This window comes from Aegilops tauschii, chromosome 3 (genome assembly GCF_002575655.3).
Source record: "Aegilops tauschii subsp. strangulata cultivar AL8/78 chromosome 3, Aet v6.0, whole genome shotgun sequence".
NCBI lineage: Eukaryota > Viridiplantae > Streptophyta > Magnoliopsida > Poales > Poaceae > Aegilops > Aegilops tauschii.
In genome coordinates, this window is record NC_053037.3 from 327,992,532 (window position 1) to 328,014,707 (window position 22,176).

At 50.1% G+C, this 22,176-nt stretch overlaps 1 protein-coding gene across 1 annotated transcript; it reads left to right on the forward strand.

The window, feature by feature from the left end:
* Positions 1 to 790: 790 nt before the first annotated feature.
* On the forward strand, positions 791 to 21,677 carry LOC141042929 (uncharacterized). The gene is made up of 2 exons (XM_073511841.1): positions 791 to 931; positions 21,033 to 21,677. The coding sequence occupies exons 1-2, from the start codon at positions 791 to 793 to the stop codon at positions 21,675 to 21,677; spliced, it is 786 nt and encodes a 261-aa protein (XP_073367942.1).
* The last annotated feature ends 499 nt before the right edge of the window (positions 21,678 to 22,176 follow it).

The following is a 22,176-nucleotide window of genomic DNA, read 5'->3' on the forward strand; positions in this document are numbered from 1 at the left end:
CTAAAATAAAATGAGGAACAAAATAAAACAGAAAAGAAATAAGATACAAAAAAACAAAAGGAAACTAAAATACAAAAAAAAAGACAAAGACCCCTCCCCCCCATTGGACCCCTTGGCCCAACTGGGCCACGACCCAGCCAGGCCGGCCCATGCCCATGGCCTACTTAGGCCTCTACCCCCCGAAACCCTAGCCGCACCCCACACCCCCACGATCCCCACTCTCCTCCCCCCCCCCCCCCCCGCGATCTGGATCAGGGGCGCCCAACGCATCGCCGCCCCGATCCCGTTGCCCCCGAGCCCGACGCCGGGGCCCGACGCCGCCCCGCCGCCGCCGGGCTGCCCCGCCCCACCACTCCGTCGCCGGAACGCCACCGCCGTACTCCTCGCCTCCCCCCTCTCCCGATCTGGGAGCCCCGACGTCGCGACGCCGCCGCCCGGCGCGTCCCGCCACCGCCTCGCCCCCACCCCCCCCCCCGTCGCACCAGACCGCGTCGTCCCTGCCTCTCCCTCGCGCAACTCCCCCCCCGAGCTGGACGTCGCCGCCTCGCCGTCCCCGTCCGCCTCGGCCACGACCACCACCGCGTTGGCCCACCTCTCCGACGCCACTCCGACCGTCCCGAGCTCTCCATCGACCTCCTCCCAGTGAGCCATGTTCGTTCCCCTCTTCCCCGTCGATCCCACCGTCGATTTGCGTTGCCCCGCTCTCGTCGCTCACCTACCGCCGTGCACTCGTCCGCCTCCGGCGCTCACCCCCCCCCCCCCGCACCGTCGCCCCGCTCCCCCCCCCACGATGGCCCTGCCGCTACTCCACCGGAGCTCCCCGCCGTTCGCCGCCCCGCGCGCCCAGCTCGCCGGCACACCGGCGCCCGCGGCCGCCAGCCGCCCCGTCGGGTGCGCCCCCGCGGGCCAGCGCCCGTTCGGGGCTATGCCCGTTAGCGCCCATGCCTGCTATGGCCTTTGGGCCAATGACACAAGGGCCCACGCCCCTGAACGTTTTAAAAAAAAGAATTAAAGAAAATTATATATAAATAATAAAAAAAATAAAAAAAATAAACTAATTAATAAAAATAAATAAATAAAATAATAATAATAAATAAAATTAATAATAAAACAAATAATAAAAATAAATTTAATTGATTAATTAATTAACTAACTAAATTAATTAAGTTAATTAATCTTATTTAAATTAATCTAATTAGATAATTAATTTAATTAAACAATAATTATTTAGCTAAACCCTAATTAACCTAAACGGGGAATGACAGGTGGGTCCCACTGGACCCACATGTCAGTTTGACTTAGTCAACCCCAGTTGACTGCTGATGTCAACATGACATCATGCTGATGTCATAAATCCATTTTGGAATTAATTTAAATAATTAATTAAATTCCAGAAATTAATAAAATCTTTAGAAAATCATATCTTTTAATCCGTAACTCGGATTAAAATATTTTCAACATGAGAGTTGCTCAGAACGACGAGACGAATCCGGATACGCAGTCCGTTCGTCCAACACACGTCCCTAGCATAGTGAACCTGCAACATTTCACCTCCGGTTCATCTGTCCGAAAACGTGAAACACCGGGGATATTTTCCCGGATGTTTCCCCCCTTCACCGGTATCGCTTACTACCGCGTTAGGGCATACCTAGCACCGCGTTTTGCCTCCTTATGTTTTGTGATGCTTTGTTTGCTCCGTATTTACTGTTTCTTCCCCCTCTTCTCTCCGGTAGACTACGAGACCGACACTGCTGCTGCCCAGTTCGACTACGGAGTTGACGACCCCTCCTACTTGCCAGAGCAACCAGGCAAGCCCCCCCTTGATCACCAGATATCGCCTATTCTTCTCTATACTGCATGCATTAGAGTAGTATAGCATGTTACTGCTTTCCGATATCCTATCCTGATGCATAGCCTATCCTTGCTACTACTGTTGTTACCTTTATCTGCAATCCTACATGCTTAGTATAGGATGCTAGTTTCCATCAGTGGCCCTACATTCTTGTCCGTCTGCTGTGCTATACTATCGGTCCGTGATCACCTGGGCGGTGATCGCGGGTATATACTTATATACTAAGTACATGACACATGTGATGACTAAAGTCAGGTCGGCTCGTAGGAGTACCCGCAAGTGGATCTTTGTGGCGGAGCGACAGGGCAGGTTGAGAACACCCAGGTGAGAGGTGGGCCTGGCCCTGGTCGGCGTTCGTGGATACATAACACGCTTAGCGAGTTCTTGGTATTTGATCTGAGTCTGCCCATTTGGTCTATACGCACTAACCATCTACGCGGGAGTAGTTATGGGTATCCCGGCGTCGTGGTATCAGCCAAAGCCTTCGTGACGTCAGCGACTGAGTGGCGCGCGCCGTGTTGGACCGCTTTGACGTAACCGCCGTGATCGTGTGGGTTGCTAGGTCTGCTCGCGGCCGCGTTCGCAACGTGTAGGTGTGCATAGGGCGATGGGCCCAGACCCCTGCGCGCATAGGGTTAGACCGGCGTGCTGACCTCTCTGTTGTGCTTAGGTGGGGCTGCGACGTGTTGATCTTACGAGGCCGGGCATGACCCAGAAAAGTGTGTCCGGCCAAATGGGATCGAGCGTGTTGGGTTATGTGGTGCACCCCTGCAGGGAAGTTTATCTATTCAAATAGCCGTGTCCCTCGGTAAAAGGACGACCCGGAGTTGTACCTTGACCTTATGACAACTAGAACTGGATACTGAATAAAATACACCCTTCCAAGTGCCAGATACAACCCGGTGATCGCTCTCTAACAGGGCGACGAGGAGGGGATCGTCGGGTAGGATTATGCTATGCGATGCTACTTGGAGGACTTCAATCTACTCTCTTCTACATGCTGCAAGATGGAGATGTCCAGAAGCGTAGTCTTCGACAGGACTAGCTATCCCCCTTTTATTCTGGCATTCTGCAGTTCAGTCCACTGATATGGCCCTTTACACATATACCCATGCATATGTAGTGTAGCTCCTTGCTTGCGAGTACTTTGGATGAGTACTCACGGTTGCTTTTCTCCCTCTTTTCCCTTTTTCTATACCGGATTGTCGCAACCAGATGCTGGAGTCCAGGAGCTAGAGATCCCGAGGATGATTCTACATGGAGTTCGGCTTCGAGGAGTAGTTAGGAGGTCCCAGGCAGGAGGCCTTGCCTTTTCGATCGTTGCTACTTTTGTGCTAGCCTTCTTAAGGCAAACTTGTTTAACTTATGTCTATACTCAGATATTGTTGCTTCTGCTGACTCGTGTGTGATCGAGCACTTGTATTCGAGCCCTCGAGGCCCCTGGCTTGTATTATGATGCTTGTATGACTTATTTATGTTTTAGAGTTGTGTTGTGATATCTTCCCGTGAGTCCCTGATCTTGGTCGTACACATTTGCGTGCATGATTAGTGTACGGTCAAATCGGGGGCGTCACAGTCTCGCTGGTCCTTATTTGCCTCTAACAAATGGACGTACACCGACCGATCTCTCGCTATACATATAGCTAGCTAGGTCCTTATAACTCGTTTTTTACCCACACGTCAATCGATCTACCTCATTAGTTGTGTCTCTCCCTTCCTCCGACAAACAACAATTGATCTACCGATCTAGTTAGGTTTGCTTACCAAACACATGGTTCCCCTTCATCATCCATGGATGTGTCCCGACAGATCTATCACGCACAGGCACACACAGAAACACATCCCCACTGTTATTGATAACATTGCAGTTCCACCCTCAGTTTGTCTAGTAGGCCTCTCCCACCATCTTCGAGAAGCAACTCCATCACCCATCCAGCACTCTACCCCTCTCCCTCCCTCTCTCTCCTCTCTCTCTCTCTCTCTCTGTCCCATCATATTTCCCGTCCTTCAGTTATGTATGGATGTCGACCGATCTCCCTCAAGACATAGATGGGTCTCTCCTTCTCAACACATATACGAGTCGTTCTACCTCTATAGTTAGGCCTCTGCCTACCCCTCCCCCACCCCCTCCCCCCACACACACCGATACATCGAGCGCTCTAGTCATGTCTCCCTGCCACACACAAACTTGACATGTGCCCTCTAACGTTCCGGTAGGCCAGTCGCCCTATATCTTTGACTTGCACACACACACACAATTTTGATGGCTCTCTTCATCGATCTCGCACCCACCCACTTGATCCTCTCTTCGACTCTATCAATAGCTATGACCCCTCCCTCTCTTCTCGTGGATTGCCCGACCCTCTATGTATGATATGGATAGGCCTCCATTTCACACACATTGCATGCAAAAATTTGTTTGAGATGTCATCGACACATATTCCCACAAATAATTCACAAAATCAACCCCCCACCCCACCCCCACCCCAAAACAAAAAACACTCACGAACGCGGTTTGTATCTCTCACACACACCCACGTAGGTGGGGGACGTGCACGAAGAGAAGAGGTGCATGCAAGACGCACGTACTCCCGTCTCTTTCCCAACCACACCCGCGCGGGTACACGGTGGAGCTCATTTCTGTACGAAAAAGGCAGCCCATGTGGTAATTTGGCACGTGTACTGGTTGTCCACTTGGTGGAGGGAGGATCGTCTACCACGGGTGAACAAACAAATTGTGACTTGACGTGTTATGTTAAAAAAAGAGGCAAACCATGTGGGGCCTACCTTAGAGGCAAGGCTCTATACACTGGAGTACTTTTGATGTGTCTCGTCAACTCGCAGAACGAGGAGAAGCTTGCTTAGTACGCCGTCTCCCCTGCCCACGGGCGCGGTGGCTCGCAAGATGAGGTGAAGCTTGCTCCGCCTTACGCCCGCTCCCTCGCCCATGCGCGCGGTGGCTCGCAGGACGAGGAGAAAAATTTACTACTCCCTCCGTTTACTCCTCGTCCCTACTACCTTGGTTATAGAGATTATATCATATTGTTTGGAATATATATGTCCTTTAGTAGATTTCAATATGAACTACTAGTACATACTCCAAACACTGATGTATATAGACGTATTTTAGAGTGTAGATGCACTCATTTTGCTCCGTATGTAGCACTCTCCCTCGCCCCTCGACCCTCGCCCGCGTGGTGGACGTGCAGCAATTCATTCGGTCTCATATAGCCAGAACGATATATACTGCACTACCATTATTGCTCGACTTCCCGAAGAGGCGAAGAGCCAATCGCAAGGTTAATATTTTGGAGATGCCAAGCGCAAGGTTATAGGAGAACGAGTAGTAGGTGCCGCATCATTTATAAATAAAGTTTTTTTTCTTCAGTGGCACGTACGCAATATGATAGGTTCATATGGAGAGAAAAGGAAACCGCTCCACTATATACATAGTCAGGACGGGCCAGCCTACACGGTTGCTTGCTGGGGTTGCTCTCTTCACACTCTCTCGCACAAAACGACTGTGGCCACATCTCTAACATCCCGGTGGATCACGTCCGCTTGGGGAAGGAGTGGATGCTTAGTGTAGATGCAGTGGCCGTCGCCGACGGCGAAAACCCACTGTCGGCACGTCCCGATCAGGGGTCCCCGCCGTTCTCTCTCACAAAGCCGGTGAGGTTGCCTTCGTCCCTTGCTCACTGCCGCGATGTGGGCAGTTGCCACCTCCCGCCGCCCTCCTCAAGGTTGAGCTACGTCCCTCAGGTACAACTCCCTTTACAGCCAGCTTGCACCACTGCTCCAGCTGCCCACATCACTCCATGTGGATATTTCTCTACTTCTTTGCCCCGCACATACCTCTACTGGCTTCTACGTACTGTATTTGTGATGAGTTTATGTCTCATCAACTATTCCCAGTAATCTTATTCTAATCACGCTTCTTCAATTTCTTTGCCACAGGGATGCTCATCTCGATTTTGGTGAAACTGCACAAAATGATCCGATGGTCAAAAGGTTGCAAACTTCATTTATTAGGAAGCTCGAACGTTGCCAGCAAATTGAAGCCTGGTCAGGGTTCACGGTTCAAGGGCTAGGGACTGCATGGATCGTTTTTTTCTTTAGCTGCCTCTGTTCCAAAATAAGTGTCAACTTTAGTAGTAGTACAACCTTGTACTAAAGTTTGCACAAAGTTGAGACACTTTTTTTGGAACGGAGGGATTACATATTTGCTATGATCTGTCAATCATTGAGATGCAATAGCATGCATGTTAGTCTCCTTTGTATTTGATGAAATGTTGCAACGGGCAACCTTGGCCGCAAGATACATGTAACAGAAGCTGGAAGCTTCATAGCATTGTACAAATTTATCTCGCTGATAAATTACAGTACGTACTATACTTGTACTTCCTCCGTTCCTAAATATAAGTCTTTGTAGAGATTTCACCATGAACCACATGCGGATGTATATAGATGCATTTTAAGTGTAGATTCATTCATTTTGTTCCGTATGTAGTGGAATCTCTACAAAGACTTATCTACTAGTAATAGCTAGCCCCCACTACTAGGAATTCTCTATCCTCTCCTTGAGCCACATCATCAAAATTGATGTAGCCGTTAGATGAAGTAAATCAGTCCATAATAGTCGTCTGATCTAGACGTTGAGAGGCTCCGCACTAAGCCACATGCAGGCATGCAGAAATACCGTGGCACATGCATGTGAGTGGGTTTTAAATCACATCAACATGTCTGCATGCAAGCATGCACCGGTAGCATGCATGTAAGTGAGCTTTTAAGTCCCATTAACATGTCAAAAAGAAAAATATAATCCCATTATGCAGTAGGAGTTGGCTGATCTTTTTTCCTTACGTGGGATGATCTAAATGATGATGGGAGTTTATTTAGTTTGGCTACCACATTTGTCATGCGGTTATAGAGTTTTTTTAAGTTCTATGAAATCGATAATTTTGCGCAGAGAGATATACCGTTGTTCCGCGGCAACGCGCGGGGACTCATCTAGTAATATTTAGGAACGGAGGGAGTACTATGTAAAGATTTAGGTGTCGCACGGTGATAGTGTGAGGTGGGCCATGTAATCACTGAGCCTGTGTGTTTTCACTGCTCTTGCACGCCTCCGCTGTAAGAATGGAGAAAATTGTAATCTAGTAGTAGTACCTCCTTTCGCCGAAAGCGTGGGACATCCAGCAATCCTACCACCTCAGTAATAAAGACCAATGAGCCGTCAAATCACATAGACCCAGCAGTAAGTTGAACGGACGAAGCAACCATCACTCTTGCGCCAGTGAGAGTTCGCGTCCGCTCTGCCCGAGCATGAATGCGGCAACGATTCTTTGGAGCGGCGCTGACCGTTTCGGGCGGGAAGCGCGCGCGGACGATGGAGGGGCTTTGGGTAGGCCAGGCTGGTCAGGAGCGGGCGTGGCAGCTGTCCACATGTCCCTACCGGACACTCCCGGAAATGAGAGGATGCACCGACTCTCGCGGCTAAAATCGTACTACACTACACAACATCTCTCTGTAGGAGTAGGTCGATCTGTCGCTCTCTCTAAGACACACATGCTGTTAAACACACACACACACACGCACCTTGGTCCCGTTGCACCTTCTAACGTGACTTATTACACCTAGACGGAGGGAGTAGTAAGTATACGAGATACGGTGGCACACTGACTTAAGTCGAATACAAGTGCCCAAAATTTGTGTGCATGTTATAATAAGGATTCACTTAAAATAGTACATGAGCGAACAGAGGGATCAATTGGACAGTGTTCCCGAGCAGTAGCGAGATGTGTGAGGTAAGATACACCGCTGGCGCTTTTAATTCTTCTTATTAATTTGTTTGTTTCGCCCTCTGACTGGTGGGACCCAACGTACTACGTGGATAGAGGTAAGGTCACTAAGGCTACATTATTTCTACACCACTGTGGATAGTCTTACCACCAAAGCCACATGACACGATTATGATTGAAATCCCAATGACTCCCACACACACACACAAAAACACGGCATGCTTGTCACACGAATGCAGGAATGTATAAAAGGTTATTCCCCTCTCGTTGAACATAACGGGAGGGTTGTGTAGCTGGTTAGCCTGTTCGCTCATCAAACTTGAGGTCTCGGGTTCGATAACTACACTTGAGCATAATTTGTGCCAGGAGGATTCTTTGACTGGTCAAAATGTTTTCTAGGGTTTGCATGCTTCACACTCTCTCTCCAGTATATATATACATGCTGGAGCCTCAACGCTTGTAGTTGCTCTCTTCATACTCTCTCGCCCTCTCCCGCTGGAGCCTCAGCACTTGTAGTTGCTCTCTTCACACTCTCTCGCCCTCTCCAGATCTAAACAAGACTTCGTTGGCCTCTCTCTCCCCTCACTGCTGCTCAAAGAGCCGGCAGGATCCGTCCCCCGGGAAGGGAAGGAGGCTTAACGTTGTCGCTGTCGGCAAGGGACTACCGGCGCACCTGTTCACTTTCCACCCAGCGGCAGCGCGGGAGGGCCTCCGACCCCTTCTTCTTCGCTGCCGTCCCATCGCCCACCGAACCACGCCCCAATAACCTTAAGGTATAATTTACTTACTCCACATGCATTGCTCTAGCTACATGTATACCATGAATCTAGGATGTGGTTCAAAGAGGAATGGAGTGGGGGAAAGTAGTGGGAAAAGTTGTATATAACATGAATCTAGGACGTGGTTCAAAGAGGAAATGAAGGGGGAAAGTTGTATAGCATGAATCTAGGACGTGGTTCAAAGAGGAAAGGAATGGGGGAAAGTAGTGGGGAAAGTTGTATCGCATAAATCTAGGACGTGGTTCAAAGAGGAAAGGAAGGGGCGAAAGTACTAGTTCAAAAAGGAAAGGAAGGGACAAGGCTGTAGAGTTTAAGCAGGACTAGATTTGCTGCGCTCACATAGGGAAAGGTGTCTAAAGATAACAAAACTAGGACCAACACAAATATGCTCCTTGGTTGTTTGTTCTTTGTTGCAACCGACTGTGCATGACCACAGTACATCGGTAGATGCACATGGTGCTGGTGCGTCCACTGTCCCGTGCAACTCATTAGCTGTTGTTAATCTAAGGCCCTGTTTGGTTAAAAACTCCCTAGTCCCTACCTGCTTGGTTCCAGGGACTAAACATGGACTAGAGGTTATTAAATGACATGCTAAAAGACCATGTTACCCCTAGTAATGAACTGATAGAGACAAGGTGCGATGCGTGGCAGGGGCAACTGTTGGAAGAAGTCCCAAAAAGACTCCCTCGGGGTCTTTTTCTTTAGTCCCAAATGCCCACTTTTAGTCCCTAAAAGTCCCTCCTGTTTGGTTTAGATGGGACTGACACGGAGTTTTTTTAGTCCCTACACCAAAATGTCCCTGTAAACAAACACCCTCTAATAATGCCGCTGGAAAATTGATGCAATGCCACAGTTAAAAGCAAATTACATGTTTAACGAATTTTATTGTTAATATAATCTCTATGTTAATATTAATCAATGCCACCGTTTGAGAAATGCTACTGTCTTGCTTTCTTTCCCATTTAGATAAGGTAGATGCTTCTTTTTGTTGGCTTCTGTGTCATCCACCGTTATTGACCACTAATTGTTTCCTTTGCACCTCTGTGTAAACAGGGTTATCTAGTTCACCTCGTTGCCATTGTGACCTTTTGTTGCACTGCACAAAACACTTTTGTTTTAAGAGTGTTTTGTGCAGTTCAACCAAAATGTCACACCGACAACGTTGCTTGATTGCTTGATCTTAGTGGAACTGCACAAGAGGAGATCTTACTTCCTATCCGTTAATTTGGTTCAGATCTTCTTCTTGTGAGTTGTTTGAATTCCGCATCATGAGAGGTCAGTACTAGCCTTCTTTCACATGATTCTGCAGTGTGCTTTCATATGTTGTGCTACTTGTACGATAATGTTGCTTGATTTTAGTGAACTGCACAAATGGAGACAAGACTTCCAATCTGTATGTGCACCGTAATATCCCATTGAGGTAAGATAAGGATATTTCACAACTACTGGCCTGTATTTTGCCACTTTCATCAGAAAATTAAGTTTAGTACTATACTTGTGCTCCCTAATTGACATGTCAAATCATAAATTGAAGGCGAAGCTTGTCTGTTATTGAACCAAGTGATGAAGGGGAAGAACAAGCGGAAGAAAAACAAAAATCAACTCCCGGTGCTGTAATGAAGCACTGGAACTGTGATGACACAAGTAATGATATAGTTTTGCATCTTAATTTATTGTTATGGCTGGAACGAGCAATTGTTTTGCCACTGATTTGATGCCACTCTTAATGTAATATGTAATTATCTCTACTTGTGCAAACAGGGATCTTCTTTGAAGATACCATATATTTTAGTGGAACTGCACAAGAAGATGTTGGAAACATTAAACTAATCGAGGAGTATATAGTAAGCATGGCCACCACCGTAGATAGCAATAGATGGTTCCTGACAAAGGTTGGTACTCGCCCACTGATTTCATCCATATGATTGAGCTTTGTCATCTCTACTGGTGTTGTGCTACTGTTTAGATACTGTCATGAAAAAGTGGTATTGTCCTTGAGAAGTGCTTCATCTGTGTTGTTTTAAATATTTCCTTTCCTTTTTTTCGAGCAAACAGGGATGCTAGCATTTAGTAGTCCCCTTGCCTTTGCACAACAGGATCATCTTCCTCTGAAGAAGAATATGGAGTACGTGAAGTGACTAGTTCTGATTATGCCAGGATGAAGAAGCCCTGTCTATCTTCTCATCAGAAGGAGAAGTTGAAGGATGGTTACATTACTCCCCACAAGACCAAACTAACTTCAGCTCAGAAGGACTGACAAATCTCCCTTTTTTTGCTACGATGCGCGAGTACAATGTTGTTCTAGGATTCTTTCTGGTGAGTTCCATTTTTCTAAAAGTGTGCTCTACATGGACCATGTATGTGCCTGTTGAAACTGTCAATTCATAGTACAGTTTGCTTTATACTAATCACTTTTTTGTATTTGTGCAAACAGGGGTGCTCAGCTTGATTACAATGGGAACTGCACAAAATGTTCATGAATACATTGAATCATTCATTTCCACCACAAGAAAGGAGGTGCCGATAAGTTCAAGGCGTTGCAACATATGAGGCGAAATCATACAAGCTACGCGCGAATTTGGTTGATTTTGGTGGAACTGCACAAAAAGAACAGCTGGTTTATTTAGCACGAGGTGCCATGTCAATGTCCGAACTGATGGCAAACTCTGCCCATTCCACAATCGTAGGCATTTGCATTTTGGAATGGGACAACCTTGTCAAATTTTGCTCATTGATTTTAGCAAGACATGCGTTTGATATTTTCGAATGGGACGCCCTTTGCTGTCAGCAGCGTCGATCAATTTTTTCTTTATTCTTTAGTTGTGAAGTAAATATTGCCTCTGACATGTGAGTCGCTGAGATGCATAATCATCGATTGTTTTGAATGTTCTCTATGAATTGCCAGGCCTGTGTGTTTGATTGCAATGTACAGAAACGCTAAAAAGCTGCTCAAACTCTTTGTACTCCTTCTGTTCCTTTTTACTTCGCACATTGTGAAAGTGCATACTTTTTTGTATAAGATTGGTCAAAGTAGAGATACTTTGACTGCAGACAAAACTTGTATGCAGACTAGAAAGGACCCGAGGGAGTACATGTGAAACTGCTGCAAACGAGGTGATCACCCTGGGAATAATGCTAGTACGTATTGTTTTGCATGTTCATACAATGCCAGTGATACAAGAACTCGAACTAATCGAAATAAATTCATTCATACACGGTCGGATTTCATATAAACATGCCGGATTTCATTATATTTCATACATTCTTCAACTAAAAAGGGGTGCGCTGGAGGTATAATTAATTAACCGAAGCTACCCACCTGTGTCCCGCTGAGCCGAACAGAAGCTTCAGTGACTTAACTGCAGGTGCAGTTGCGTAACTGACATGTGGCCTGTAGGGCCCACGTGTCAGTCAGCCAACTGCACCAGCAGTTAAGTAGAAGCAGCGTTCTTCTCCAGCGCAGCTCTCCGACTCCACGTCGCCGCCAAGAAGCTAACCGGCCGTCAATGGTCAACCCGCCTAGCTTGGCTTCAACCGGAGGGTAGCAGCGGTGGCCTTACTTGGACCTGAGCGGCGGCGACCTACAGTGTTCTACTCTTCCTCGTTTTCTGTGTGGCGCGGCCTCGTTGGCAGCGGGGCGGGGCCTCTGTGGAGCCGGCGATGTCCTCTGTCTCCTTGCCGGCGAGCGGCGCCTCAGCGGAGCGGCGGAAATCCTCCCCCACGTTGCCGGCGGGGTGGGGCCTCGGCTGAGCCGGCGATTTCCACTGCCTCGTTGTTGGCGGGGCGGGGCCTCGGCAGAGCCGGCGGTGTCCTCTGCCTCGTTGTTGGTGCTGCGAGGCCTCGGCGGAGCAGGGCCTCGTCGACGCCAGCGGAGCGGGGACTCGTCGGAGCCGGCATTGTCCTCTGCCTCGTCCTTGGTCTCGCCAAACAGCGCCTCGCCCGCTTCATCGCCCTCTTTGCTAGCCTCTTTGTAGGCGGCCGCAGCCTCCGCCACCCGCATGCGGTACCGCCAGCGCTCGAGGCGGCCCTTGCGGGCGGAGCGGTACGAGTCGAGCAGCGCCTCCTGCTCCGCCCGCTCCGCGGCGATCTGCTCCTCCGCCTGTAGGTGCTCCTGGAGGAGATGGTGGTTGTAGGCGGCGTCGGCCTGCGCCTCCCGGAATTGCTCCTCACGCATCTGCCTCACCCTGTCCATATATTGGGCACGGGCCTCGCCGATGGTCATGGTGCAATGCACCGGCGAGGATGGCGCGGAGGAGGGGGTTGGCGCCGGATCGTCGACTACCATGTTCTCCATTGGGACGTCGTCGTCCTCCGGCTGCCTGCCGGCCAGCCGGTCGGCAGCAATGGCTGCCATCTCCTTGTGGTCCGTCGTCCGCCCGTCCCGAAGAGCGCTAGAGCGCGAGGAAGCCATGGTGGGCAGTAGTGGTGTGGACAGGAGAAAGGGAACGGATGCGGATGACTGCGGCTATGGCCGGCGCAGCAGTTTATATAGCAATGGTGGGCGGGCGGAGGGACGGACGTGTGGCGCCGGAGTAGCCGCCTCGGCAACCGCGTATCATTAATGTGGGCGGCAGATGGATGCACAGACGGCACTTGTGTCGTTTGAAGGCGGAGCAATCGCCTGCACCGGGAAGCGGGGCGGGCGGCGCTGACTGTTTCGGGCGGAAAGCGCGCGCGGGCGAGGAGATGACTTTACTTGGAGAGGATGACAATGGGGGCCCACCAAGACCATAGCCTCATGTACGCAAGTGCCTCCTTATTTTATATATATATATATATATATATAAATATAATTTATTTTGCTTCCTCCTGGTTTCCTGACATCACGGTCCCACACCATTGTCAACCTATGTAGTAGTCAATAAACGAGAGAATTGCACAAGAAGCGGCCGACAGCTGGGACCAAGCAGCTCGAGCAGTATTTGTGTTTTTGAGGTGTGAGCATTGCAGAGTTTTTCGATGTTTAGCCCAGATATTATATTTTGTCCTCTGAACAACAACGAAAACATCGTTGCAGGTATTAACTGGGCGGGCTGTGGCCCGTCTAGCCCAGGCCAGATATCCAGCCCAGATATTAATTTTTTTCAAGCTGAAAATGGCTAGCCCAGCTATACTTTTTTAGGAATACCCAGGAAAGGTCAAGTTGTTATTCTCCGCCCCGCTGGGCTGCAAATCTTTCCTAGGAGGGATGCATTAGGCTTAACAAGAAAATGGGCTTTAAGAAATAATAAATGGGATGTAATTATAAAAACTGAGCAGTAACTATAAAAAAATGCACCAAACACATGATTACTTTATAAAATATTATTTTTGGATATTGAAAATTTTAATTTCATTAATTGTTGCGAGTGCAATGTTTCGTTGGATTTTTACGTAATATAAATTTATATTGAAATTGTATTTAATCTGACTAGAAATTTCAAGATAAAAATATTTCGGATCCCATCAAAATGTGGGAAATTTTATTGAATTCTGTTTTGAACGGTTGGTTGAAATGGGCTGTAATTTTAACAAACTGTAAATGGGTTGTAGTAAATTCCATTAGAATTCAAAAATGGGCTACACATTCTTACAAATCTCAAATGGGCTATAAGTTCTCTGCCACACACTTCTGGCCTTACTAAGTTGACGCGTCCCCTTAAAACAGAGTTGACGCGTATGCAAGGCTTTGTCAACTTATAGTCAACACACGGTTCTAGCAGCAGTGGCCGTTGGATGTCCATCCAACGGATGCCGTGCTTCTTCTTCAATCTCGGATATTCTAGCTTCACCCGCCCAAAAAATGATTCCTCCCCCTGACATCTGGGGCGCACCGTTTCGGAAGCTGACCTGTGGGCCTACTAAGTTGACGTACCAAGGGCTTTGTCAACTTAGTCAATATAAATGATTCTAGCTGCAGTGACCGTACGATGTCGATCCAACGGCCGTCGTGCTTCTTCAACCTCTGGTCTTCTTGCTCCAGCCGCCCAAAGCAGCGCCGGTCGTGCCGCCTGCTCCTGCCTCCCGTGGCCGGCTGTGCTGCCGCGGAGGCCTCATCGCCCCCTACTACTCCCACTGCTGGCCAGACATCCCTCCACTCACCCACACCCCCTGTTATTCTGCGGTGACGGCAGCGCAGCCGAACCAGTGAACCCTCGTACTCCTCTCCGTGTGTGCATCCACTGCCGCGTCTTCCCCGGCTCCGCGTCGTCCCCTTCCTAGGCCTCGCCGTCGTCCACCGCCCTAGTGCTCTCGGCGCGGCGTGGTCAACGTGGTCAAGGAACGACTTCCATCGGATGTGGACGGTACGTGGAGAGGCTGACAGCTGGGTCCAGCTATATCTTCGCACGCAAGGAAGTGCCTCCTTATTACGCACCAAAAAATGAATACCCCCTGCTAGCTTGGACCCACCATAGTGGGCGGGTGACTTGTGGGCCTACTAAGTTGACGAGGATGGAGGGCTTTGTCAACTTAGTCAATATGAACGATTCTAACTCCAGTGACCGTACGATGTCCATCCAACGGCCATAGTGCTTCTTCAACCCCTGGTCTTCTTGCTCCAGCCGCCCAAAGCAGCGCCGGTCGTGCCGCATGCTCCTGCCTCTCGTGGCCGGCTGTGATGCCGCGGAGGCCTCACCGCCCCCTATTACTCCCACCGCTGGCCCAGGGTATCCCTCTACTCACCCACACCCCCTGTTATTCTACGGCGACGGCAGCCTCACGCCGCAGCCGAACCAGTGAACCCTCGTACTCCTCTCCGCGTGGGCATCCACTGCCGCGTCTTCCCCGGCTCCGCGTCATCCCCTTCCTAGGCCTCGCCGTCGTCCACCGCCTTGGTGCTCTCGGCGCGGCGTGGTCAATGTGGTCAACGGCCGACTTCCATAGGAAGAGTATTGTACGTGGAGAGGGTGACAGCTGGGTCCATGGCCACAACCCAGTTTTTTTGTGATTTGCCAAGTAAGTCGCTTTGTCAGGCCTGTTGGGCTGCAAATCTTTCAAGACGAGGAAAGCTTCATTCGGTTGGCCAAGAAAATGGCCTATCAGTAATGAGAAATGGGCTGTACATTTTTAAAACACATCAAACCGGCAATTAGTTTCAAATATCTTTTTTTCATTTCAAGATTTTAAATTACATTAATTTTTATGCGTGGAGAATTTGTTGGATTTTATATTGATATACATTTATTTTTAAAATCAGTTTGAATGTGAGTCGAAATTTTGGGATTAAAAACAGTTCGGACCGCACCGAAATATGCAAATTTCGTATAATTTTTTAACCGTGGCCACAATATGGGCTGTAATGCTAACAAAAAGAATATGGGCTCAAAAAAACCTTAAGAATTAGCAAATGGGCTGTAAATTATTAGAAATAATGGCAGATGGGCTGTATGATGTTTTCCACATATTTGAGGCTTTCCTAAAAAAAGGTTGACACACAACAGTGACTGTTGGATGTCCATCGAACGGCCGTCGTGCTTCTTCAATCTCTGCTCTTCCTGCTCCGGCCGCTCAAACAAGCGCCGGCGGGACTGCCTGCTCCCTCCTCCCCGCGGCCGGCTGTGCTGCCGCACAGGCCTCACCGCCCCACCGTACTCCCATCGCTGGCCTAGCCATCCCTCTACTCACCCACACCTGCTGTTATTCTCCGGCGACGGCAGACGAACCAGTAAACACTCGTACAGTCATACTCCCCTCCGCGTGGGAAACAACTGCCGAGTCTTCCCTGCCTCCGTGTCGTTCCCTTCCTAGGCCTCGCCGTCGTCCACCGCCCTGGCGCTCTCGGCGCGGCCTGGTCAACGTGGTCAACGACTGACATGCATCTGAGGTGGACTATACGTGGAGAGGCCGACAGGTGGGTCCACGGCCGCACGCAAGGAAATGCCTCCTTATTACGCGCAAAATAATGATTCCTCCACCTGACATCAGGGACCCACCGAAAGGGCCTCTGTATTTCATGAAAAAAACGTTATCGCCGCTGACAGCTCGGACCCACCAGCTATATCTTCGCACGCAAGGAAGTGCCTCCTTATTACGCACAAAAAAATGAATACTCCCCCTGTTAGCTGGGACCCAGTATAGTGGCCGGCTGACTTGTGGGCCTACTAACTTGACGGGGACGGAGGGCTTTGTCAACTTAGTCAATATGCACGATTCTAGCTCCGGTGACCGTACGATGTCCATCCAACGGCCGTAGTGCTTCTTCAACCTCTGGTCTTCTTGCTCCAGCCGCCCAAACCAGCGCCGGTCGTGCCTCGTGCTCCTGCCTCCCGTGGCCGGCTGCGATGCGGCGGAGGCCTCGCCGCCCCCTACTACTCCCACCGCTGGCTAGGCCATCCCTCTACTCACCCACACCCCCTGTTATTCTGCGGCGACGGCAGCCTCACACCGCAGCAAACCAGTGAACCCTCGTACTCCTCTACGTGTGGGCATCCACTGCCGCGTCTTCCCCGGCTCCGCGTCGTCCCCTTCCTAGGCCTCGCCGTCGTCCACCGCCCTGGTGCTCTCGGCGCGGCGTGGTCAACGTGGTCAAGGAACGGCTTCCATCGGACGTGGACTGTACGTGGAGAGGCTGACAGCTGGGTCCACGGCCGCAGCAAGGAAGTGCCTCCTTATTATGTGCAAAATAATTATTCCTCCACCTGACTGTGGGGACCCACCGGACGGGCCACCGTATTTCATGAAAAAAACGTTTGCCCCTGACTGCTGGGACCCACCAGCTACATCTTCGCACGCAAGGAAGTGCGTCCGGGCAAAAAAATGATTCGCCCCCTGACTGCTGGGACCCACCAGCTACATCTTCACAGGCAAGGAAGTGCCTGACAGTCGGGACCCACCTGGTCGAAGCGTACGTAGCGTTGTCATTCTGGTCGCGAACGTGTACGTACATATATACTGGTGGATGTAGAGGCGCGCACATGTCATAGTAGAGGCGCGCACGTAGCATGTACACGTACGTACAGCGGCCAGGGTGCAAGAAAGAAAATACGGCCACATATGTGTACATACGGGCGGGGTCTCGAACGCCTACTCGCCCATATGTACGGCCAGGGCTCGTGTACATGGCTGTGTCGGAACGGAGAAACAGCGTCGTCGTCGTGTTCATGGGGAGGCAACAGAATGCGTCGTGTTCATGGGGAGGCAACGAAATGCGTCGTGTTCATCGGGAGGCAACGAAACGCGTGGGAGCCAACCGGCCGGGTCGGAACGGAATGCGTGGTCGTGTTCATCGGGAGGGCTTGGATGGAATAGGCGATGGAAACGAGGCCTGGCGTACCGCACAACGGAGGAAACGGACCTCCTACGTTCGGAACGGGGTCCTGTTGATCGGGAGGGGTGTGGCGTACCGCAAAACGGAGGAAACGGACCTCCTACGGTCGAAATGGGGGTCCTGTTGATCGGGAGGGGTGTGGCGTACCGCAAAACGGATGAAACGGACCTCCTACGGTCGAAACGGGGGTCCTGTTGATAGGGAGGGGTGTGGCGTACCGCAAAACGGACGAAACGGACCTCCTACGGTCGAAACGGGGGTCCTGTTCATTGGGAGGGGTGTGGCGTACCGCAAAACGGGACTCCACGGGATACTGTTCATCTCCACCGTCGACCTCCTGCAGCCTCCACGGGCTACCGTCGACCTCCTCTAGCCTCCATGGGCTCCTGTTCATCCAGCCTCCACCGCGCGCTACTCCACCGGCTATTGTTCAACCACCCCTCCACGGGCACCCCTCTACCGTCTACTGTTCATCCAGCCCTCCACACCACGGGGTCCTGTTCAACCACCCCTCCACGGGCACCCCTCCACCGTCTACTGTTCATCCAGCCCTCCACACCATGGGGTCCTGTTCATCCAGAGGCAACGCCACCGCTCACTGTTCATCCAACCCCCCGGCAACGCTCACTGTTCATCCAATCGATCGGCTTCAGTTAGCAGCAGTAGCGAAGGAATCGCTCGATCGGGTTCAGTTAACAGCCATCGATCGATCGCTCGGGTTCAGTAACGCGTAGCCTGCAGTGCAATCGCTCGGGTTCAGTTAGAGCCCAACGCCTCGCTTGGGTTTAGTTAGAGCCAACGCCTCGCACACACGCGCATACATGTATGAGAGAAACGCGCATCGCTCGGCCCCCGACCTCCCACCGTAATCGGGAACTCCCCAAAATTTTCCTCCCCCTCGCTTCTACCACGGTTTTTTCCGTCATGGACGGCCCAGAGAACGTCATGCAGCTGCGTCTCCGGCCCGCCCAGGATGAAAAGCCCATTTTCTGTCATGATTTTTTATCATAGAAGTAGGAGCCCACCACATCTATGATGATACCGGGTTTTGTCACAATTATCGTCATAGAAGTGTCATATGTATGACAAAAAAATTCGTTCGGCCCAAAATGTCACTGATGTGTCTTTTTTTTGTAGTGACATAAGTAAGAATACTGCTATTGCTCATATGAATCATTGCGTTTAAACCCATCATCTGGCCATCTGAAACTATTGTCGGATTATCCAGCTCTGGGTTATATTGCTCCATATTGAGTTTATTGAGGCTATAAGCCACCAAAGTGATCATTTAAAAAAATGGACATGACTATGGGCCGCCATGGATGGGTTATTAATTCCCGATTTTTACAAAGGCTATAAGCCGCCGGGTTACATCCCGGAGTACAATGGATGCACATTAAGTTGCCACCGGCCAAGAGCCACCATGTATTTAACTCCGGATTTACTTGTCAATAAGTTAATAGCCAAAACTTGGCTGGATTTTCATTATGATATTGAATGATTGAGGTTTTCATACCGGATTATATTATTCAAATCTTGAATATTCAACATGGCTGGATTTTTTGGTTATCAATAGCCAGTATTATGATTGAGGTTTTCAAAGTCGCTTCGGCGCAATGGCTATTATTTCTTTATCAATGGATATGATTTATTCTACAATGGAAGGAATAGCCCTAAGTTGCTGCAGGCATACGACCCAGCACTTGGGGGCTACATTATTCAAATCAAGATTATATCAAGTATGCAAGTCTCATGTCGCTGCAAGCAGGCACCATGGCACTTGGGGGCTAATGCAAGTTGCTTTTCAAATTATCACATTGACAATAGACTCGGTTGTTTCAGGAAGATGAGTTCACCTTATTTCCTTTTTGCTAAGTCCCAGCCCAGTATTGTCTTACTGAGCCGGCCCTTGGGGGCTACACTTTGCTCATCAAGTCTATATGATCAAATCTGCAGGAGTCCCTGCTCATTATTGCATAACGACCCGGCCCTTGGGGGCGACAATGGTTGAAGTTTTTATGAGCATAAGGCAATTACAAGTCCCAGGTTGCTACAAGCAAGACAACCCGATATTTGGGGGCTACATATGTGAAATATTCAGTTTATGACTACTGACTGAGATGAACAGCCCGGATTTCTTCAAGGTTGCGATATTTATGTTGAAGCAAGTCTTAAAGCTATCACTACGTTCCCCTCTTAAGACTTGGGGGCTACAGGTGATATGAATATAAGGGAGGAACATCTTCAAGTTCTCAGTTCTTTGAAACAAACCAGGTATCATATTCTTAGTTTTGGCTTGGATAGCTCAGGAAAGTCAATTACATGACCCGGTGTCAGCAACAATCATGACCCGGCATCGTCTGTTTATAACCCGGCAATTTTGGCAATCATAAATCGGCAAGATCTACATCTTTAAGCCGGCTGAATATCAGTTGAATATTTCAAGACCAATATTTTTGTCCAGTCAGAGCATTGAAGGCTGACTCAAATGGATTCTTTTTTACAATATTTCTTCCACAAGCAAATTAACTATGAAGTTGGTATATTGACCCGGACTTTCCAGAAGAACAAAATAACAAGGACTTAAGGATGATCAGGATCAGTTTAACATGGATAAATCCAAATTAAACTAGGGGCTAATGTCGGGGATATACACCCGCGGTATGCCCGGCCGGAGATATGACCCGGATGGGACTTGGTGTTCCATTGGTAAACCGCCCGAAGAGTGGCAACTCACTGATGACCCGGCCTGGCCTGGTGACTCATTGGTGACCCAGCAGGTGTTTCAGATGGATGACAAGGCCCAAGGCTCAGAAGGCCGGCTTATGTTATGGTGGGTCAGCTTAAGAGGAAAGGCATGAGGAATATTTCCCTTACAAGGAATCAAGACCCGGACTTGTATCCGGCTTGTATTAGAAAATAGACTAGTCCTAATCCTATTGGGACTCCACACGTAACCCGCCCCTCCAACTTATATAAGGAGGGGCAAGGCACCCCAAGAAGGGTGAAATAATCTCGAGGGCTAGATACAAATAGAGGAGAGCCGACTTATACAGCAACTCCCTCATGAGCATATTGAATAGGACCTAGCCACAAACAGCATGTAGGGTTATTACCGGATGATGTTTCCCGGGGCCTGAAGCTGTCTAAATCTTGTCTCGTGTGCTAATCCGCTTCAACGATCTACACACATCTCTCGTCCCGATCAACCCCTCTCAAGCTACTACCTAGTTGCGTTGGCCCCATGACAAGTCCTCACACTAGGACATATGCCGTGACAAATCCACAACAGTGACCCACTCTCACCTATGCTCTTCGCCATCACCATTGATGCCCTCAATTCCCTGCTTCAGGCAGCGGTCAACAAGGGCATTCTTCGTCGCCTCACACCTCGGCACGCCGCCTCGAGTATCTCCTTGTTTGCCGACGACGTCGTCATCTTCTGCCATCCCGACCCCCTGGAGCTCGAGGTTGTGCGCAAGCCGCTCCAGTTCTTTGGCGATGCCACTGGCCTGCGGACCAGCTTCGCAAAGTGCTCGGCCTCCCCGGTCCAGTGCTCCCCCGCGGCCTGTGAGGCCATCGGCGCGGCCATGGCGTGCCCGGTGAAACCCTTCCCTATCACCTACCTCGGGCTACCTCTCTCCATCCGCAAGGCCCCTTCTTCGATGCTTCTCCCCCTGGTGGAGCGGATGTCCAAGAAGCTGGCTACCTGGAAGGCATCGTTGCTCTCCCTTGGCGAGCGCCTCTCGCTGGCGCGTCACGTTCTCTCTGCCATGCATGTGCATATTCTCCTCGCCATGGCCATCAACCCCCCAATTCTGAAGAAAATCATCCGCATCATCCGGGATTTGTTGTGGCACGGCCGGAAGGATGCCAAGGCCAGCGCCTGCCTGGTTTCTTGGGCTCGAATCTGCCGCCCCCTCGCTCTTGGAGGTCTCGGCATTCGCGACCTACACCGAACAGGCATCGCGCTGTGCACCCGATGGCTCTCGCTCTAGACTACTAATGCCTCCCGCCCATGGCTTCAACTCCACCTACCTAGGGATCCGGTTGTCACGCAATTCTTCCGAGCCACGACTTCCTGGATTATCGTAGATGGCCGCACCGCCAAGTTCTGGTCCGACCATTGGCTCGACGGACAATCCATTGCGGAGCGTGCACCAGCCCTGGTAGCCCTGGTCCCCAAGCGCGCCCGCAAGCAGCGCCTTGTGTGCGATGGCATGAACGACCACTCTTGGATTTCCGACATTCGTGGTGCCTTGGGGCCCCAAGCAACCCTGGAATACATGGACATTTGGCGACTCCTCCAGAACTATGCCACATCCGAAGAACTAGGCCGGCTGATCTGGCGATGGACGGCCAACGGCCAATACTCGGCCCGTTCCTGCTACCAAGCTCTTTTCCTGGGTTCCACCTCCTTGCCCACTTGGCAACTCACTTGGCGGAATTGGGCTCCCCTGAACTCCAAGTTCTTCATCTGGCTCGCCTCACTGGACC